Raw genomic sequence first — 20,886 nt, forward strand, 5'->3', positions numbered from 1 at the left:
TACCCTAAAATATTCTGGCTTACATACAGCAAATCCTCAGACATTCATGCACCCAGGAAGTACCCCAGCTATAGTTGTACATACTGTAGGGGGTAATCCAACTTTAGGGTTTAGTGGTGCAGACTGATAAGTTGAAACCACCATAAGGGAAACCTAATCAGGCCTAAAGATTTATTTATCTATTTGATTGGTGCTTTACGCTGTACTCAAGAATATTTCACTTATACGACGGCGGCCAGCATTATGGTGGGAGGAAACCGGGCAGAGACTGGGGGAAACCCACGACCATCCACAGGTTGCTGGCAGACTTCCCACGTACGGCCGGAGAGCAAGCCAGCATGAGCTGCACTTGAACTCACAGCGACCGCATTGGTGAGAGACCCCTGGGTCATTACGCAGCGCTAGAGTGCTAGCCAACTGAGCCCCCACCAGGTCTAAAGAAGAAACTCAAGAATATTTCACTTATACGACAGCGGCCAGCATTATGGTGGGAGGAAACCGAGCAGCCCAGGGAGACAAGGGCTAAAGTGAAACCAATCAGTATTCAGTCTTTCTCAATCAGATTTAATAATGACCCATTCAGTGTATGTGCACTGATGCAAAACTGTGATTTGGCTTGTTCATGTGTGTATAGGCAACCAGAGGAAACCACTATATAGCAAGCTGCTACAACATTGCTGGAATCTTAGGGGGGGGGGGGAGAAACACCCTTAGCACATTCACAAGAGAAGAATAACAAACTGTCTTGCAACAGCTGGGATATCTGCAAAGTCCACGTCCTCTTGCACCCTCAGTTGGGAGAATGACCTTTGATCAAAGATAACAAGTCCAATACTGACCAACCAACAAACAAACAGAGTGACTTACACTGCTGTTTGTCGAGTCTAAACGTCTGCAACCAAGGTTTCATAACAGGTACCAGGTTGGTACCTAAGGGCAGGGAAAGGAGCCCAGTCAGCAACCAACACAATTACATGTATGGTAAATGTAAAATTTCACCATGAGAGTAATGGCCTAAACTTTCATCACGACAGTAAATGACCTAAACTTTCACATGACAAAGTTGAACATTTTACCAGATTCCTGAAGTTCTTCTGACCTTAGAAAGACATTGTGAGATTTGTCTTGAAGGCACGGTGACTTCCTGCTTGAAAAATGCATATTTTAGTACCAAGAATAATATTTTATGACAAGTTTTTGCCTCTAAAAATGTCACTTTTAGGTGAAATTTTAGGTCATTTACTTAACCATGGTTAAGTACATCAGCTTAACCATGGGCATCACACCATGTGCTGGGGGTTATATACTGTACATCAGCTTAACTATGGGCATCACACCATGTGCTGGAGGTTATTTACTGTACATCAGCTTAACTATGGGCATCACACCATGTGCTGGAGGTTATTTACTGTACACCAGCTTAACCATGGGCATCACACTATGTGCTGGGGGTTAATTACTGTACATCAGCTTAACTATGGGCATCACACCATGTGATGGAGGTTATTTACTGTACATCAGCTTAACTATGGGCATCACACCATGTGCTGGAGGTTATTTACTGTACACCAGCTTAACCATGGGCATCACACCATGTGCTGGAGGTTATTTACTGTACATCAGCTTAACTATGGGCATCACACCATGTGCTGGGGGTTATTTACTGTACATCGGCTTAACTACGGGCATCACACCATGTGCCGGAGGTTATTTACTGTACATCAGCTTAACTATGGGCATCACACCATGTGCTGGGGGTTATTTACTGTACATCAGCTTAACTATGGGCATCACACCATGTTCTGGGGGTTATTTCGTTCCTGTAAAGGCTGGCAAACAGATACAAATAAAGGTTATTCACGACTAATTCCAGAGTTCATAACAAAAACAATACCAACATATATACATATACATCATCAAAGAAGAATTTTATGAACAATATATCAATAGTTTTATTAAAAATTCAACCAATGAACCTTCCTGCCCACATCAAGCATCAAAACTCTCCCAAGAACAGATCCTGTTACAGCATTCATCATATATTTATGTTTACATATATGTAACCATATTAATAGTTAATTAATCTGATAAAGATGCAATATTAGCATGACAGCAGTGCAACTCTTAATCGAATAAATGTGCACAGTTACACAAAGAGCTCTTCTGCTGTTCTCATAAAAATTTGAAGCAATATTCATCCGTATCCCTGCAATGTTACACCCATATCCCTGCAATGTTACACCCAACCCCTTCTCATAGTTCAATATTAATGGCAGTCTATGGTTAATCATACAAGATCTGAATGCATTAACTTTTTACCTTTTTTTTTTTTTTCTTTTTGAACTCCACTTAAATGATTTGGTCCTACAGAAACAGTCTACAGAATCATCTGTCTGGCTTCACATAAGCCAGAATAATTAAACTGAGTAATAATATACATACAAATATCAAGACATAAGTATATGTAAAATTGCATGTAAATTGTGAACTGCTTGTCTCACTGCAATGACAAATTAAGGTGCATGTAGACATATTACCTATCATATTACCTCTTCAGATACTGGATATTACACATGAACAGAGACGAAGAGAATGCCTCAGTAAGACATGAATATTTACAGGAGTAGAACAATAAATTATTTGGCAATTCCATGACAAAACATGAGATTGCTGAACTGTTGACCTACTGAACTTGCAAATTCCGTCTGTGTCATTTGTCCCTCAGAAAATACTTGGTACACCTGGTGGCCATGTGCAAATGCTCTTGCTGTAACCATTCTACTGCCCTCTTTGAGATCCAGGCTTTATTTTAAGATATTTAAGATTTCCCATCAAACAATTTCAAATGTAAACTGAGCTGGTCCTAAATTTGACTGGGCAGATCCATAAGTCCTGAGAGCCTATCCAATGAAATGGGTAATCCTTTTTTTTTCCTCAAAACTAAAACAAGGCTTTTCTGAATTTATGGCCTAAAAATCAAAACACTTTGAATTGCTTTGTGAGCATGAAAGTTCCTGACACTAAAAATCTCATCAAGATGGTCACCAAAAAGGCACAGCTTCGCGTCACCTTTGCCGGGAGGCTAGGCAAAGAGATTCCAAATGCGTTAGAATTTCTGAGCAATCTAGAGCATTTGAGACAATAATCAACATATGATTTCAAGTTATATTGCAGAAATGACAGGGAACCGGGGGGAGAGGGAGGGGCTTGTTGGAGGGGGTGATGAGGTGATTCATGATATTACCATTTACGCTAGACAAGTGAAATTTTAGTGAACTCCTTAAATAAATTAAATCTGTGAGTGTTCTGGCATTTATCAGTGCTAAAGTCACCTTTAAAGTCAAGGTCATCTCAGTCCACTATATACATCAATTGTGAACCAAGCTTTAGGTTAGATCCATTCTCCTGTAGAGATACCGTGGAGTCATTGAGGTTTACATGGAACACCCCTTCTGAGGAGACCACCACTTTGCCGATCTCCGGCTGATCAAAAACTGGCATCTTCCTAGGTCCTCCCTCTGGATCTTCATAGCGAAGCAGTCTTACTTTTCTCACATCTGATGACAACAAAAAAAAGACTTAAAAAATAAGTGACCAGACAAAAGCCAGAAATGGATACTAAACTGAGCTAAACAATTATATTATATGTAGTAGAACATAAAGACCCTATTCTTTTTGATATGTCACAGCTGACTGTTTTGCGTTCCTTGTCAAATTTTTCATTCAGTTGTGATCGCTTCTGTAAAATCACACAATAGATTACCGACGTTAAACCCCAAGCACTCCCTCATTCACTCACAATAGATTACTGCAAAGATCTTTAAAGATGGACTGTTACATAAAAACATATTCCAGAATATTTTCCCTCCATGATGGTGGTCAGTTTTATTTTTTTGATTTATTTATTTTTTTGATTGTTGTTTTACGCCATACTCAAGAATATTTCACTTCTTCGACAGCGGCCAGCATTATGATGGGAGGAAACTGGGCAGAGCCCAGGGGAAACCCACGACCATCTGAGGTTGCTGCAAGACCTTCCCATGTACAGCTGGAGAGGAAGCCAGCATAAGCTGGACTAGAACTCACAGCAACCGCATTGGTGAGAGGCTCCTGGTCATTGTAATCAACTGCTTAGTAACACCATATCCCATAGAAGCCTTCCAAATGAACTGCTATGAAACATTTTTCTGTCTTATACCTTTAATGTTCCGGTCCCTTTTCAAAATTCTGTTAGCGATTTTGTTGGCAGTGTCACCTTCCATTATGGGGATTGACATCTGGAAGTGACCACTGTATGGTTGGGGGTTGACGAACACCAATGGGACAGATGGCTGAGAAAATAAGACAAAAAAAAAAAACAAAACAAAAAAAATGAGTAAATTATGTGTAATTACTAATTTATCTGATTGGTCATTACCAAAATTCAAATACTGTTCACATATGATGGTTATCGGGCCTAAAAGCTGCCCCGAGTGAAATTATGAGAGATTCAAAGAAGCAAGGAGAAACTGTTATTTACATGTTAGTGAAGTCAGCCTCGGAATCTTCACAATGATCTAAACAACAAAAGTCAGCCATGCTTCTCAGCTGTCCAAAGCAGCCATTTTAACTGCAGGAGCCAGAGCAATCTCCTTCGCATTCTGCAATTATTAATTTGATCTGAATTGCAACTAATTAAGCTTTGGTGTACCGATTATCATATGGCACATTCTGCTAAAGTAACACATTACCTTCTTAATGACTTATTAAATTAAGAAGATACTTTTCTTCCATGAGAAAATAGAATGAATTTTCCAAACTATATAGAAATGCCTTCCAAAAATACTTAAACTGTACCATTTAATGAATGTAGATGAAGTGTCATTGGTAATTTCCCTACAATTTGTCTTATTAAGGGAATATTCAATGCGTCTGATATGATCAATTATGGTAATTTTGTTGGAAAGACTCCACAAGTATTAATTAATACCAGTACAGCACCATTTGTGTCGCCAGGTGACTTGGTGCGCTCTTGTGTGACATAACGTTGATCAAAAAGACACAAAAAAAAAAAAAGGTTTCTGTATAACCTGCCATGATGCACAACAATGATGACCCGTAAATTTGTAAATAATTAAGGAATGCAATCCCATTTATCATGATCCATATCATTTAAACCATCCATATGGAAATGGAATAGCTCGTCAATGATTTTCTAGTCAGGCAAAGTGACTGCAACATGGGTCTTGTGATCTACAGATATTAAGATATACACTGATGCACAGGCCTGGAGTTAGCTCCCTTACCGCCACACTGTATGAAATGAATGGATTGCCTGGAGTACAGTCTTCCTGAATCTTGGCGTCCGCCTCTTCTGAAAACTTGATATCTACTCCTTCCAACTGCAAGGCAAATAAATTCAGTTATTTCTTTGATTGCTATGTTACATTCAGGGCCTGAAAATCGCAGAGATTTTTTGTTTGCCCTGGTGTGAAACCAAGATACCAATGTCATGTGACCCCCAATTACCTAGAATCCCACTCAACCATCAAATACAATGTCTTTTGTCACTTTCATGTAATTTTCTGTTCCTGACATGTGAGAAATAGGGAAAATGGAAGAACATTTTAAAAGAGATACCCTATTTTTAAAGTCTGGCTAAATCTATGCCTTAAATAATATTGGGCTAGTTGTCCCAGGAACAACAGATGCTTTGTCTTTGGTTCTTCTCTACTTACATGCACAAAATATTTTCTGACTTATTACTGTCCAGAAGTGTCATTATGTCACAGTGAAATCAAATGTATAACTATACCGTGCATCCCAATGTAAAACGATGTCAGGAGAAAACCTGCACAATTAATCTTAACCTTTACTAACACTGTAGCAATGTTTCACGCATATTTCATGCATGTACTTGCAATTACTCACATCCAGGGTTTGTGTGATGTATTGGAGATTTTCCTTCATCACAGCTGTTTCATCAAAGTCTGTTGTAAGGTTCAAAGCCCTTTGGCCATGCTTGGCTACGTTTTCCTGCAACATAAAGTTGATACATACGTCTAGAATTCAAAACTTGGGTGTCTCATTTAGTAACAGAGGAAAAAAGCCTATTCAATATACTATTACTGCACATTGCAGAGTAAAACATCGTCATTTGGTGGCTCTTAATAGTTCTCGGGCAAAAATGCAATAGTTGCTTTACTATGCCGAATAATGTGACAGAACATCAATTTCCGCAGTGCTTTATACACCAGACAGAATATACCGACCTGACTAATGCAGAGGGTGAACGAAACACATTACAAAGAACTCATGTCGCAAACAAAATAAATGTAATGCAACTCGACTTAACTGGTACTGCATTCCATTTTACACAGACAACGTCACCGGGTACGACGTCTTGAGCCCCATATGAACGGGGTTTCGTGCAATAAGGGGAACAGAAACATACATAAGGAACAAGTATAATAATACTAGGTATTCTTCCATTTATTTACAAGTCTACATGGTGTATTTCTACAGACTTTTTCTTTTTACTATAATTAAATGTGTAAGAACAATTTGGACCGAGGGTTTTCAATAACACAGTGTTAAGTTACACCCACCTTGGCCACCTGCACAAATGGCATCAGCTTTTTCATGTATTTCTTCACTTCAGGTTTGTCCTTCAATTCAGCCACAATCTCTTTGTTGTCTGGGAAACCATTATGTTTCTATGGTAACAGAAATGTATGTCTTCCATTTACAGCACAGAAAATGAGCATACAACAGGTAGGTTACTGTAAATGACTTCAAGTTTTGACCTGAGACTCTGAAAATGTGTCCCGTGACTCACTGTGTTGATGCTTCACCAAGCAGTTAGTCTTCTACCACTAACAGTTCAGGTCTCCCTCAGTTTTAATCATAATAATTTTAGTACATTCACTTAGCAACAGGTGGATTGTTTTATTATCGTTATTTTGTGACATGGGAATTTGGGAGATTAAGCGTGACTACCCAGTACCTTTAAGCATGTAGAGTGTCATGTCAAATACCTGTTTTTAAACTGCAGGGTTATGCATATGCAAAGCTGTAGCACAACTTCGCACACCACGAATCCATACTTACAAACTAAGCCTACCAGCTGACGAGATGAAGATGTCAAATTGCAATGAAAGCGACACCTACACATGTGCATTTGCACCACTGCAGCTAAATATTTTTGTTCATTCTGGCGTGATGTGAAAGATGTCAATTTCCGTTCATATTTTGTAAACATAGATACTTAATTTACTTAATATTTAATCAAGTCCCCTGACATGAAATTTTAGTCATACATCTACATATAGATACAAACCACTTACAGTCAAAAGACACGAAATTTCCACATGTTTACCAATCCATCATGTCATTTATTCTAGCAAAAGGCAAAACAATAATCTTATCTGTTGCTGGCAACATGTAAAACATGTCAGGGCAAAACTGTGTACAGGAAATCATAAAACATTTTGTTTATGAAGCCAGTGACCGTGTTGTGCGAACTCATAATGTCATAACTCAAACAATTCCTGACTCCCGATATGCCGGGCTCACACACAGTGTTAGCCGAAAGAGGGTGGGTGGGGTGTGGTGGAGTGGATTTATCACTCTCTTCTGTTATCTAGCCACCAACTCATCGTGCGAAAGTAAACGACAGTAACTCACATGCAAAGCTTTAGGTCAGTTATCGTATTCCTCGAAATCAAAGTAAGTTTTCATGACTTCTGAGAAACATGGAAAGCTTTTGAAATGTTTCATATTTTTTCTTATCATTCCATGTACTGGTGATAAAGTATCTATGTCTTTCTTTGTTGTAATGTACAGATTACCAGTATTTCACATGTTTGTATGTGACAGATATATGTGTATGTGACAGATGTACGTGTATGTGACAGATGTATGTGTGACAGATGTATGTGTGACAGATGTACGTGTGTGTGACAGATGTACATGTGTGTGACATATACGTGTATGTGGCAGATGTACATCTGTGTGTGTTACAGATGTACGTGTATGTGACAGATATACATGTATGTGACAGATGTATGTGTAAGTGACACAGATTGGCTCACATCATGAAGCTGTTTCAAGGTCTCCAGGACCACCTTCTGCCAGGGTGGGTAGGATTTGGCAATCCAGATAGTACCATGGGTTGGGGGCTCAGTCATCTTCACTTTCTGGTGAATACAATGAAAGAGAAAACAACCCATGAAATGAGTCATTACAATACATTCCACAAATTTCTACCTACATTCACATGCGTAATGTCACCCAATGGTTTCAGGAGTTTTCCCATATTTTTGTTTTTTTAGGGTTTCAGCAATTCATGGGCCACATTTAACAAGTTGTTGCGTAGCTGCACAAATATCTGTGATACTCATGAAAGTTTACAAGGAAATCAAAATTTCCCATGTGACCCATGACAATGCACATTTTACTATAAAGTCTGATTTGATCTACTCATTTATTTATTTGATTATTATTATTATTAATTTATTTATATTGAGTTTTACGCCATACTCACTTACTATATTTCACTTATACGACGGCAACCAGCATTATGGTGAGAGGAACCTGGAGAGCCCACAAGTGGAAAGCCACAACCACCCAGTTGCTAACAGACCCCAAAAGACTTTAAAAATGAACACATTTCCAGACAGAAGCTAAAATAAGCGTCAATTACTTACCTTTCCCTTGCCTGGATTGGTCAAAGCTTTGAGGCGAAGGCGAAACTCATGGGCGGCATCCATGAGGTAGTCCGAGGACCTCACCAATACTTCATCCACAGGGCCAATCACAGGCCAACTCGCTTGCATGATACTATTTTTCTGAAACAGGAAGAGAGATCAATAAGGTCAAGCCTTAATTTTAACATCTGGGCTTTCTAGAGCAAAAAATGAACTACTGTTGACACTGGCAGGGTCCCCAACCACAAAAGAAAATGAAGGACATAATAACTTTTGACAGCACTTTCAGAAGGACAATTCAAAAACAACTGATGTGACACAAACTAAAATATTGTAGAACCTTACCTTAATAGCCCACTTATGTAAGTTTTTAACTGTCTCAAGTTGTACAGGCCTAGAAAGTTTTTTATTCAGCAAGTTATGAAAGGCACATTTTGTTGTCAAAATAAACACAGTATAAGATGCCCATTGAAAGCACAAACAATACGCATTTATTCTGCAGGATGTGATTTTCATCAGACAATGTTGTTTAGGTCTTCTAAAACCATGCCCGTGGAAATACATGGATACTAACATTTGTGGTTTATTTATCTGGCAACTTCGAACACAATATACCATTTAACATTGAAAAGTCCAAAATAAAACCAATTCCAAGGACTTTCGAGGTCTTTAAGACCTCTCAATAAAATTATTCAGTACTTCCATGGATGCATAATATATGCACATCACCTGTAGCTTGGAGACTGACCTGTAGCCATAGTTACCGGTCATTCGTCACAGAAGCAGACTGCTTTAGCACAGGCTACCAGATACCAGTGTACATACAAACACAGATACCTGAGGAGTGTGCAGACTATTAAAACTCAGGGCATCTAAAATGGATAACTAATGTCTTAATTAAACAAAATCAAACATTGGTTCTTCCAGTATATTTATAACATGCTAAAAATGGGGAGGGGAAAACCACTGCAGCAAACTAGCATCCCACAGCTAGCTTTCCTCCATCAATTCTGGTTGTTAGTTTTAAATATCCTATATCAGATTTTCAATCACTGTATTCTTGAGTTTATACTGTAACATCAATCATGCGAAATCAGATTTATGTAGCTGTGACATGCTGTTGATAGTTTTCAAATGAGCGACCTACACAGAAATTGCATGAGAGCCATACAAATTTTGTGAGAATAGGTAACAAATTGAGGGAAAACCTGTCTACAAAGAATATGATGCAATTTTATGTTGGAATGCATCTGTCAAAAGGTCCAACTGTTGCTCATGCAAATCAAACATGAAGTGACAGGCCTTTCCATAACCTTTGAGTCTTACTTGCAAAATTTTGTAGCCCTCGAGAAATTTGCACAAAAGACATATACTGCTTATTGTGCTTCCTGGATCAGACTTTGTACCATTTACCTTGCCGAGCAGAGCCCAGATGTGTTCACAGAGATGAGGACAGATCGGGGACAGGATGAGCAACTGGTTCTCTATAAACCTGAACACCAGGTCCTCGTGCATTCCGTCCAGACAAACCTCCCGATACTTGTCACGGTAACCCTACCAAAAAGAAACACAATATCCCTCATCAGACAAACTACTTTGTATTTTCTTGGAGGGTACTAATCGGCCATGCAGTTGTGTATATATTTCTCAATGGTGTAGACAGCTGACTAATTTACTTCCCCTTGTACAGCTGTCAAAACAATGGTGGGGCTAAAGCAATTCCCTAATACATTGGCATTCTGCGCTGAATTGTTGGATCTTCTGCCGGATAAATTTGATATTCGCCCAATATGAGCATTACTCATCATGTAGATTTTTACATCCTGTTAATGAGCATAAACAATGTAACCAATAATATCTCCTTATAGATGGTTTACTGAATACTTAGTCATCTTACACTTCTTAATATCATTCGTGTTTTATTCGTGCCATGTTTATGGTCATTGTAATATTTCAGTTGGAAAAAAAAAATTTGAAGCACATCACATTAATTTTCCCTAAAAAGTGAGTGAGTGAGTGAGTGCTTGGGGTTTAACGTTGTACTCAACAATTTTTCAGTCATATGACGACAAAGGAATCATTAGGGTGCATGTACGTGTAATGTGCCTCCTTGTTGCAGGACGGATTTCCACCGCTCTTTTATTTAGTGCTGCTTCACTGAGACGACTTACCGAAGGCAAGTAAGCCGTCCCGCCCAAGCCATTATACTGATACGGGTCAACCAGTCGTTGCACTATCCCCTTCATGCTGAACGCCAAGCGAGGAAGTTACAACTTCCTCTTTTAAAGTCTTAGGTGTGACTCGATCAATCCCTAAAAAGTAGTGTGTGCATAAATTTGAAACACTGTACATGTATGCAACAATATTTTACATACAAGCACATGCATGTATTTATTTGATTGTTGTTTTATGCCATACTCAAGAATATTTCACTTATACGACGGCTCTTTCCACGTATGGCTGGAGAGGAAGTGAGCATGAGCTGGACTTGAACTCACAGCGACGGCACTGGTGAGAGGCTCCTGGGTCAGTACGTTGCACTGGTGCACTAACCAACCGCAAGCACATACAATCACTACAGACTGGACAGGGCATTTTGAGCCACTAATATAAAATCTAAAACATTTTTATATAACATTTTATTTATTTGAAATGTATATGATACTCTGCTCTACTATTTCCCTTACATGCATTTAATATCGCTGTGATTACCTTATTAACCAATCCCAAAAATCCCAGAATATGTGAGCAAAAAAAGTATGTTTTTGATTTCCATTTGCAAACTTTATCAAGGTTTTACAGAATACTAATCACCTAAAGCATACCTGGAATTCAAAGAACGACGTTTTCAGGGCTTCCTTGAAAGACATCTTCTCATAATGCTGCTCAGTTTGTAGAATTCCTTTATTCATTTCACTGACAAAAAAAAAACAAAAAAACAACAGAAAACACTGTGAAATCACAGGCCAGTAGAATCACAGCTGTACATACACATTTGTGCAGCTGAACTAACTGAAGAGGTCTCAGCCACATTCAAAACTTGGTGATAGTTTACCAGTGTGACTAGTCAAGTTGCCAAGTTACACAGAAGCAAATCTGATGGCCAAGTCTCAACTCACTAACTGCCACCAAGACGAGGGTTTAGTGTTCATAAAGAGATTTTGGAGATTGCACAACTCTCAGCATTTGTGGTTTCTTGATGATTTATATATTTATTTGATTTCTGTTTTACTTTGCACTCCAGAATATTTTAGTTATACGATGGCGGACAGGATTTTGCTAGGAGGAATACACCAGAGCCTGGAGGAAACCCACAATGCAGGAGGACTTCCCACATATGGGCCTGATGAGGATTAACAGCCTATGGCATTCGCAGGGATGTTTAAACAGTCTCCTGTTGCTGATGACGATTTGCATGGAACTAAAATCTCATGCAAGTCTGTACCTCACACAAGGGAATAGTTGTCACTAGCTTGCCACAGATCAGTGATTGATTTATCCTAGACTAATTGTCATCACATCAGTGAAAAAATTCTTGAGCATGTCATTCAACAATACCCAAATAAATACTGAATTTTTTCACCTCAACTTCAGCAGTTTTAAAGCGACACATTTTGCCTGATTCTGAATATTTTATCCACCTTATTGGGCAATTTCGGATTTTCATGTGATGTTTGATTAACTTCTTAACAGAAAAACTTTAGCACTGGTGTCAAAAGTATCATTTCAAACTTTCATGTGCTTCATAAAATGCATATTTACATACCAAACTTTACAGTATTATAAACATAACCTTTAGTAGCATTTATACAAAACTTACCTGATGAACACTTTGTCGCTGAAGGTGTCAGCGGGCCCTTTACGGAGCTGGTCTTTAATCGCAATCATCTCCTTCACCCATTCCAGGAAGGTGTACAAACGGAGAAGACCTGCATCAGCCATCTTCTCCACAAAATTAGCGTCCTCAATGGTGTCACCAGCATCTGCTAGAGAGAGTCGCATTCCTGCAATAAAACATAGTTTGCCATTTATTTTTCTGCTCGTTAAAATTTCTTTTCGATATATGCTTGAATTATTGCTGCTGCACATGATTTTTTTTTTATCACTGTAACGGTTACGTCTAGGCATGATTTACTTTCAAGGAAGATATTTTATATGGGACAAATATGCCAGCTAATTTTATTCATCAATGATGCAATGAAAAGTCACATTTTTCATTGGACAAGAAAACAATTGCTTGCATTTACGGTTAACTAGTCATATCATAATTTAACATGGGACAACAGCCAAAACAGATTCACAAGGGTGCTAGCATAAGTGAAATATCCTCTTGAAACATGAATGACTAAAAATCAACATATATTTATTTATTAATTTTAATTGTATTTTACACAATACCCAAACATATTTCACTTATACAACAGTGGACAGCATTATGTTGCGAGGAAACTGGGCAGAGCCCAGAGAAAAACCACATTGCTTGCAGACTTTTCCACGTATGACTAGAGATTAAGCCAACCTTAGCTGGACTTAAACTCACACTGGTGCGAGGCTCAAAAATCATTGTGTTATATATTTTCAGAGACTGACTAAGATGAATTCACCAAGATGTACATACCATCAGCTGAGTACTTGGAAATGGCGTCTACCAGAGTCAGGAAGTTACCAGTGGACTTGGACATCTGAACACACACAACAACAAAATCAACAAAAGCATTTAAGATCAGCATTGGTTGGTTACCTCATCATATATATTTATTCTGATCTTAGTGACTTTTTTAAATGTAAAGCAAGTATCCTTGGAAATAATTTCATTTAATAATACAGATGAAAGAATAATCAAAAATACCTGATTTAATTTCAGTGAAGTGAAATGATCCTAGCAAATGATTATATTCACTCTTCCTTGAAGGACAACTTGCTGTCATTCAGCCTTTTTCCAGGGGAGATAACTCCTCACGTGTAGCTCTGAGACTCACCAGTCACCATAACCAAGTAACAGTTCGTCTGCACAGCAGATTCTTGTAGCACAGGCTACCAGATATCAGTGCACAGAAAAAACACAGATACCTGAGGAGTGTGCACAACACTGGACCTAAATCAATGTTCCTTTCTCTTTTTATTTAGAAAACATATCATGAATAGAATGTAAGATAATGCATTTATTACACCTACAAGTGTAGCTGTTCCATGTTGGTGAGTTCTATCTTAACACCGTGCCAAAATGCGAATGAGTTTGTATTATACATCAAACATAAATCAATTCTACCAGAAAGAAAAATTTAGTCACCGAAAAATGAAAATTTGAAGACAGTAAAACTTGTAGTGATTTTTTTATAGTAGTAAGAATTTGTACAGGGAGGAAAGACGCGTTGTCATTAAATGATGTCAAGGCAACGTCACTTTGCTACTGACAATGTGCGATATGAGCAAACATGTGGCATGATGGCCACAATGTTAAAAGTTCAGCATATGTGGAAGGTGGTTAATAGTGTACACTACTGTATCTATTACAAGTGAAATGTTCCTGTGATATTATAGATCTCATAAGCACCTACTTACCTTTTCAGAGTTGAGAAGGAGATGTCCATTGGCTCGGATACATTTAGGCCACAAATTTCTGCAAACACACACGGACACTCACAATGAAAATACTGATTCATTTCTTTTTACATGTAGCTTTGATGATGAACTCACCAATGTTATGCATGAAAGTACACGTTTGAATTCTTTTCCGAGAGATAAAGGAATTTACTTGGTATTGTGGAACATCTAGGATGATGGCATGTTATCAGAGAAATGATAAAGAAATCAATAAAATGGAGTATGCATCAGATGAAAGTCCCTAAAACACTTTTAAGGAAAGTTTGCTTTTTTTTAAAAATATTTTATTGAAAATAGTAAAACTTTGGATTATACTGTGGCCTTTCCTGACCACACTGGGACCAGTGATGTCACACCAAGTCTTTGCCATTTAACACACCTGGACTTTTATATTTCATCAATCAAATGCATACACATATACAGTTATGAACACATTCACTGAATGGACCCTGAAACAAACTATTGTAAGCCAAAAATAAAGCTGTAACATCACTGTAAAAACACTGTAACATCACTGTAACAACACCCTGTGGGTCCCAACAGACCTCTATAGACTTTTTGTTTTTGACACATTTTACTCCGTTGGAAAAATTCTTAAAAAAAAACAAATTGAACTATTTTTCTCCACAGTGTTTGATGGCCTTTCATGTTATGGGTACTTTCTTTGAGCGTTTACCTTCCTAAACCTTCAAAGAATCTAATTAGACTCTCAACATATACAAGACTCTGGGAATATGCAGTAGTACGACTTATATTTGAGAAAACTAAAACAGCAATGCTTTTTCCTTCAGTCTTTAGTGTTACCTGCATCAAACTTTCAGAATGTCAGACCTGTTTACCTCAAAATTTTACTTGGAGTAACGAAAGTAACAAAAATCAGTAATTTTTTAGCACAACCCCTTATTGCTGACCATCAGATAGCTAGGGTGTATGTATACTCCCACAGTCTTTTGGAAAGTCGATAAAAAAAAAAAAACTCAGGGAGACCGGGACCAATTTTTTCTTACAAACCATTACACACAAAATACATTTATTTACATTAACACACTCAAGCATTGACCTGTGATCAGCACAAAAACTAAACAACTCATTGACCGTATAAAACATGATCTATGAGAAAAATTTACTGTCCAGGAATGAAAACATCATTCCAAAATTTTACAATGAAACAAAAAAGCAACAGCTCAATCAGGTCTCAATTTTAAGGATTTTTCCCGGTTGCCCACCTGACAACCATAACCTGTCTTGTAGGTTGCCCGCCACAGAATTTGGTTGTAGCACAAAATGTGTAGCACAAAATATTCTGAATTTGATTTTGAAAGTTTAACTTTATGTATGAAAAGAGATTTATAATTGTTTATAAGAGGGCTCTGGTTATTGTGGACTCAATTTGGGCTGGGCTAAGAGTAGTTTGAGCATAACATTTGCATTGGAAAGTACAAGTGGTGTGTAACCTGTAGCCCTGTCATCAGAGGTCACAATCATGAAGTCCAATCATGAACATCATATTTGTCAAGGAATTGTATGGAATTAATTCAAAATTTGTGGAATAAACCCTTCAACATTCGTAATTATTTTGGCGATGGCGTAGTGGCGTAATTAATGACAAAAAAATCGTAACAATTACGCCAAATTCGTAAGAGTAAACAAGTCTGGAATGTGAGCCAACACACTAGTCGTTTTTAGGAAACTATGACTTATATGATGTCTAAAACACACTCACTCTTCATCAGGCCACATGGCACAGTGACTGTAGATAAAGTAGGTCAGATGGTTGGGGATAAGATCCTTGCCGGATACCCTCAGATCCACTGGATACCAATACTGGAACTCATTCCTCAGTTTCACCATGGTATCCTTGGGGATATCTGTTTTGGGGAGTGGTTTGTTTTTGTACACAATGTAGTCCCAGACTTCAGGGGTCATCTGTTCAGGCCTGAAACATATAAATGTTTTTGTGACTAAAAGTGAGATTCAGAGTATTGTTGGACAAAGAACTATAAGTTTTGATTTATTATTTATTTCTTTAACTGTTTTTCAACGCTAAACTCACCAATTTTTCATTTACACGCTAGTGGTCAGTTTTACTGAACGGAAACTGGAGGTCCTTGGGTGAACCATTGCCCTCTGGTAACTTTCCTACGAGCCGTACATATATGGAATAAGACAAGAATGTATGTAGGTAGAATTGGAGTTTTACGTAGTATCGAACAATTTTTCAGTCATATGATGGCGAGGAGTCATTAGCTGTGTATCAAATATCGTGTCTTCTTGTGCCAGGGCCAGTCCATGCCACCAAAGTGCTGCCACCACTGATCAGTATTATGCCAAAGTCACTGGACAGGACACCCCATCCAGTCACATTATACCAACACCTAGGCAACCAGTTCTGCTCCTTGGCAGAAGTAAGTACCATTTTTCAGTTTTTGTTACGACTCTACCTGGGTTTGATCCTAGATCTCCTGATTCTGACGTTTGCGATCTAACCGTAATTTTACTAAAGCAGTCAGCTTCAGCGCTCAGTATGGAGAAGATGTCTCATGCAAAAGCACAAGTCAAGCATTTGTACAGGAAAGGACAGGAAATACAGCATACATGTGTCTACTCACCTGATATTAGCCGGGCTCTTACCACTGCCGTCAAACACCCCACCCTGTAACATGTGGGCCACAGTGTAGTAGGCCATGTAGATGGTGGAGTCTGACAGGGACTCTATCAGGTACTGGGGGTCCCAGGGGATCTTTGTACCTGTAATCAGTACGTACAGGTGTAAAAGAGGGTAAACATGTAAGGTGAAGTTTTGCAGTCACATAATGAGCTGTATTATGTGTAGAGGTAAATATTAGTAGTACTGAAGTACCATTTCATAATCACTATTTTTTCAGCAGGAATAAAAAACAAGAAAACCCCCTTGCATGCTAACAGTATTATTTATTTTATTCATGTGATTGTTGTTTGAATGGGTCTGGGTTGAGAAATGCGGTGCCAGGTGTAAATCAGAGTCCTTTTTGCAAGCTAGTGATGAAATTTCCCACATACGACTAACAGATATGGTCACCTTATTGTCACCAAAGCCCCACAAAACTAAGGATGAGGAATCCATAAATTAACTGCCCAAGGCTGGGTTTGAGCCTACATCTCATGTCCTTGTGTCTGCGATACATGTATGTATATCAAAAATACATAAATTAATTACACACTGTTTGTGATACCTTATCTGCCCTCACCTAGACCGTATGTTCTGGACATTGCATGTTCATGAAGCCAGTCCAAGGTGGCTTCCAAGTTTCTGCGGACTTCATCTGAGAAAGTCTCCAACTGAGACAGACACTTCAGAGCCTGCTTTTTCCAGGTTTCTTCTCCATAATACAGGTACCTGTACCAAAATGAGTGATCATCACATGTGACTCAAATAAAGTGTACTGCTTAGGTGCCACAAATGGCTTAAAATTTCGCCTATTAATAAGTTGCAGTTGGCTGATTCTGAGAGTTCTATTAGTTTTAGAAAGTCTTTTTTGAAATTTGTTTCAGAGGTAGGGGATATCTTACAGGAAAATTTCAAGTTTCACCATCAAAAGTGTTCTCTAATGGCAGATATTTGACTCTAAAAATGTAATTTATTTTACGATAGTTTAGGTCAAGTACCTTGAATTCTGTAAAGACGTTTAACAAAATATGCGAAAGGTAAGTTGATTGCTCCTGGGTGAGCATCACTAAACACATTATTCCGCATTAACAGAGACTTTTAATGTTTCACCGTAACAAATTTCCCTTTCAGCATTCTAGTCAAAAACCTCAAAATCAAATTAACACTATCCCTTCTGCAGAAAGTGTAAAGTTGGAATTTTAGTCTTAGTTTTAGTGTACAGGAGGCAAATGTTATCTACATCACACAGGGATTCATACACGTTGATTTTAGACCCCAGTATTCAGTGGTAAAATTCAGTTAAAAACTGAACACTGGGGTGAAAAAACTCAATTCTGTGTTTTTCTGGTACAAATACTCAAGTTTTTGGATAAAAACAGAATTGCATTCAATCATATAAGCGTAGCGTTTGACTTCGATCGTAAATGGCTGGACCTGTGACAAGCCGAAGTAGTCAGCCGTGATTTTCACAACCCAGATGGCAAAAAAGATGGCCTAATTGTGCCGACACGGGCTGAGTAAATAGACTCAAGCCGTGTTGCTTTCCCCACAGTGTTCAATGACGGACCACCATCACAGAAGATTTGAGATCAAGCACCCTTTTAACATGTAATGCTAATCACATAACCATATGTCTTCAGCAACTTTATGGTCAGTCCGGCAGGTCAATCTGGCTGTCTCAATCTGTGTTTTGACATGCGTAACTCAGTAGAAGTACAGAGCCTTGGCCGCTGAGCTTATGCCATGTGATGTTATGGCTTATTCACAATTTCAGAATCTTCGCATCAAAAAAAAAAAAAAAAAAAAAAAAAAAAAACCCACAGGGCATAGTGCAAAATACTGTGTATAACAGTAAGCAGCTTGCAGGTGTATCAGTTTTATATAGGGAGCACGCAGTTGTTTGAATCAATTACTGAATCTATGTCATTATTTTACTATTTAAATTAGTTTAGTAATGGACAGGTGTACATCACTGTGGGCCCAGTAATCACTGTAACAAATTGAAACAGGCTCAAAATGAAACATTTTGGTGTCAAACCTACTTCATCGAAAAAATCCCTAAGAGTGCTCGCTTTTCAAGTTGGCATCAAACAATATGTTCTTCCCAGCCTTGAGGCCCCCATTTGAGCCCCTTGTTTTGGCGCCAGGAATGTACTGTTTGGGACATCCCATAAGCAACAGAGTTAGTCAGGTGTGAGGATAATTCTTCTCCGGTCAGCAGTGTGACAGGTATCATGTGATAGGCAGGATATCGCGAGCTGTCAGTGACTGTCACCAGCCCTATAATGCCAAGGAAACTTTGGGGGAAAGGAAATGTATTATTCTACTGACACATTGTTGCGATAAGATTTTCCAAATCCATTCTGGGAAGTTCATATGCAAGGACAAGGCTTATACTTAACCCTAAAACTTCATGCAACACAACATGATCTTGGCTCCCCTCTTCCTGAAGTATAAGTGTTTACAGGCAATGTAAATTAAGTCAAGGCCATTCAGTGATCTGAAGTGAAGCTCCCTTGGGTGCTTACACTCAACATTGCCAAGCATACAGTGTACCTGTATGGAGGATTTTTCTGTTGCTTTTTTGTTTAATATAACAACAACTGAACATGGATGATTTATATCTCTTTTATTATAATTATACATGTATCTCTCTCACCAGGATAAGCCCAGTCTTTGTTTTTGCATATGATGATTATTTTTGGTGACATTTGCAGGGTTTGTAACTGTTTCATTATGTGCCTGCAGACTGAGCAGGATAAGCCTCTTCTCTGTATTGTGCACGGTTACTTTTGTTACAATGTTTGTTTGTTCCTTTCTTTCCTTTAATATAGCAAGCAACAACTGAACACGCATCACCATGGTTTATATCTGTTTTGTTATACAATGTATATGTCTGATCAGGATAATATAGTTGTAAAAATATATGTGTGTATGAACAATAAAATCATAATCAGAAATAAACCTCAAAATAAAATTAAACTTTATATATACATATTTCATGTATACTTTCATGCTCGCTGAAGTGGAATTGAACTCAAGACCAGGTTAAAGTCGACATTTAAAATAAAAGTAAACTCAATTTTGAGTTTCCAGTTGTAAAGATTTGGACTTCTATGAATCCCTAATGAAACTAACCTACATATCGTGTGTCAGCAAGTGTTCTCTCTATACCAATATGCCAAGTGAAATTATTTCACTGTGATTTGTGTGAGGTCAAAGAAGTTTTAAATTCACACCAATGCCTTACAGTAAGTTTACAACTTCCCATTTCATTCAAAGTACCAAATGCTTCCCAAATTCTGACAAGAATATTAAAGGGAGATAACTCACCACTGATCACAGAGAGCTACCACGCATTCATCCCCAGATCGTGACACCACCTGTTTTTCTGGCTCCATGTAAATGACTGCTTCTTTCTGGAAGAGAAACTTTGTCTTCACCAACATGAACACAATCTTCAAAACCACAATATCGACTCATGGTTCTTAAACTGAACTTTTACTCATCCTTGTGAAAAGTAAAATTGGTCTTTGCCAATTCACCAATCACACACTTAAACATTTTGCAAAACATCATTTAGACTTGTCCGTTAGGAGAAGCATGAAGGCAAAACTTCGGCTCACTACATAAAGTATCGTAAATCACGTAGAAAGTGTATCCCATGATTCCTTGTGTCTAGTTGTGATTCTTGGTAATTGGACACAGCTTGGAAGCAGTGGGGTCTGAAAAGTGTGTTCACAGGATTGTACTTACCTGTGACTTACCCTAAGATCAATAAACACGTTCACGCTCCAACGAACGTGCTCTAGTAGAATCGTGACACACCTCCTGCTTGAATGCACATCTCACGCACGGTGTGCCTAGTGAGTCGTGTAGTGCCAAAACGGGCAGATTGAGGTTAGACGGTGAAACGCTAACAAATAGGCCAACACTGGTAAGCGTGTA

At 38.3% G+C, this 20,886-nt stretch overlaps 1 protein-coding gene across 1 annotated transcript in view; it reads right to left on the bottom strand.

Annotated features, from left to right (window-relative positions):
- Positions 1-3,196: 3,196 nt before the first annotated feature.
- Positions 3,197-20,886, bottom strand: part of LOC135472235 (leucine--tRNA ligase, cytoplasmic-like) — a 33,436-nt gene continuing 15,746 nt past the window's right edge. The window contains exons 15-30 of the mRNA XM_064751635.1: positions 20,272-20,357; positions 17,519-17,667; positions 16,901-17,039; positions 16,015-16,227; positions 14,250-14,307; positions 13,306-13,369; positions 12,508-12,691; positions 11,513-11,603; positions 10,101-10,241; positions 8,688-8,828; positions 8,073-8,177; positions 6,588-6,695; positions 5,911-6,015; positions 5,286-5,381; positions 4,199-4,331; positions 3,197-3,557 (exon numbers count right to left, since the gene is read on the bottom strand). Of these exons, the coding sequence (XP_064607705.1) occupies positions 3,352-3,557; positions 4,199-4,331; positions 5,286-5,381; positions 5,911-6,015; positions 6,588-6,695; positions 8,073-8,177; positions 8,688-8,828; positions 10,101-10,241; positions 11,513-11,603; positions 12,508-12,691; positions 13,306-13,369; positions 14,250-14,307; positions 16,015-16,227; positions 16,901-17,039; positions 17,519-17,667; positions 20,272-20,357 (2,019 nt within the window). The 3' untranslated portion in view covers positions 3,197-3,351. The remainder of the gene's footprint in view (positions 3,558-4,198; positions 4,332-5,285; positions 5,382-5,910; positions 6,016-6,587; positions 6,696-8,072; positions 8,178-8,687; positions 8,829-10,100; positions 10,242-11,512; positions 11,604-12,507; positions 12,692-13,305; positions 13,370-14,249; positions 14,308-16,014; positions 16,228-16,900; positions 17,040-17,518; positions 17,668-20,271; positions 20,358-20,886) is intronic.

This window comes from Liolophura sinensis, chromosome 8 (genome assembly GCF_032854445.1).
Source record: "Liolophura sinensis isolate JHLJ2023 chromosome 8, CUHK_Ljap_v2, whole genome shotgun sequence".
In the NCBI taxonomy this organism is placed as follows: Eukaryota; Metazoa; Mollusca; class Polyplacophora; order Chitonida; family Chitonidae; genus Liolophura; species Liolophura sinensis.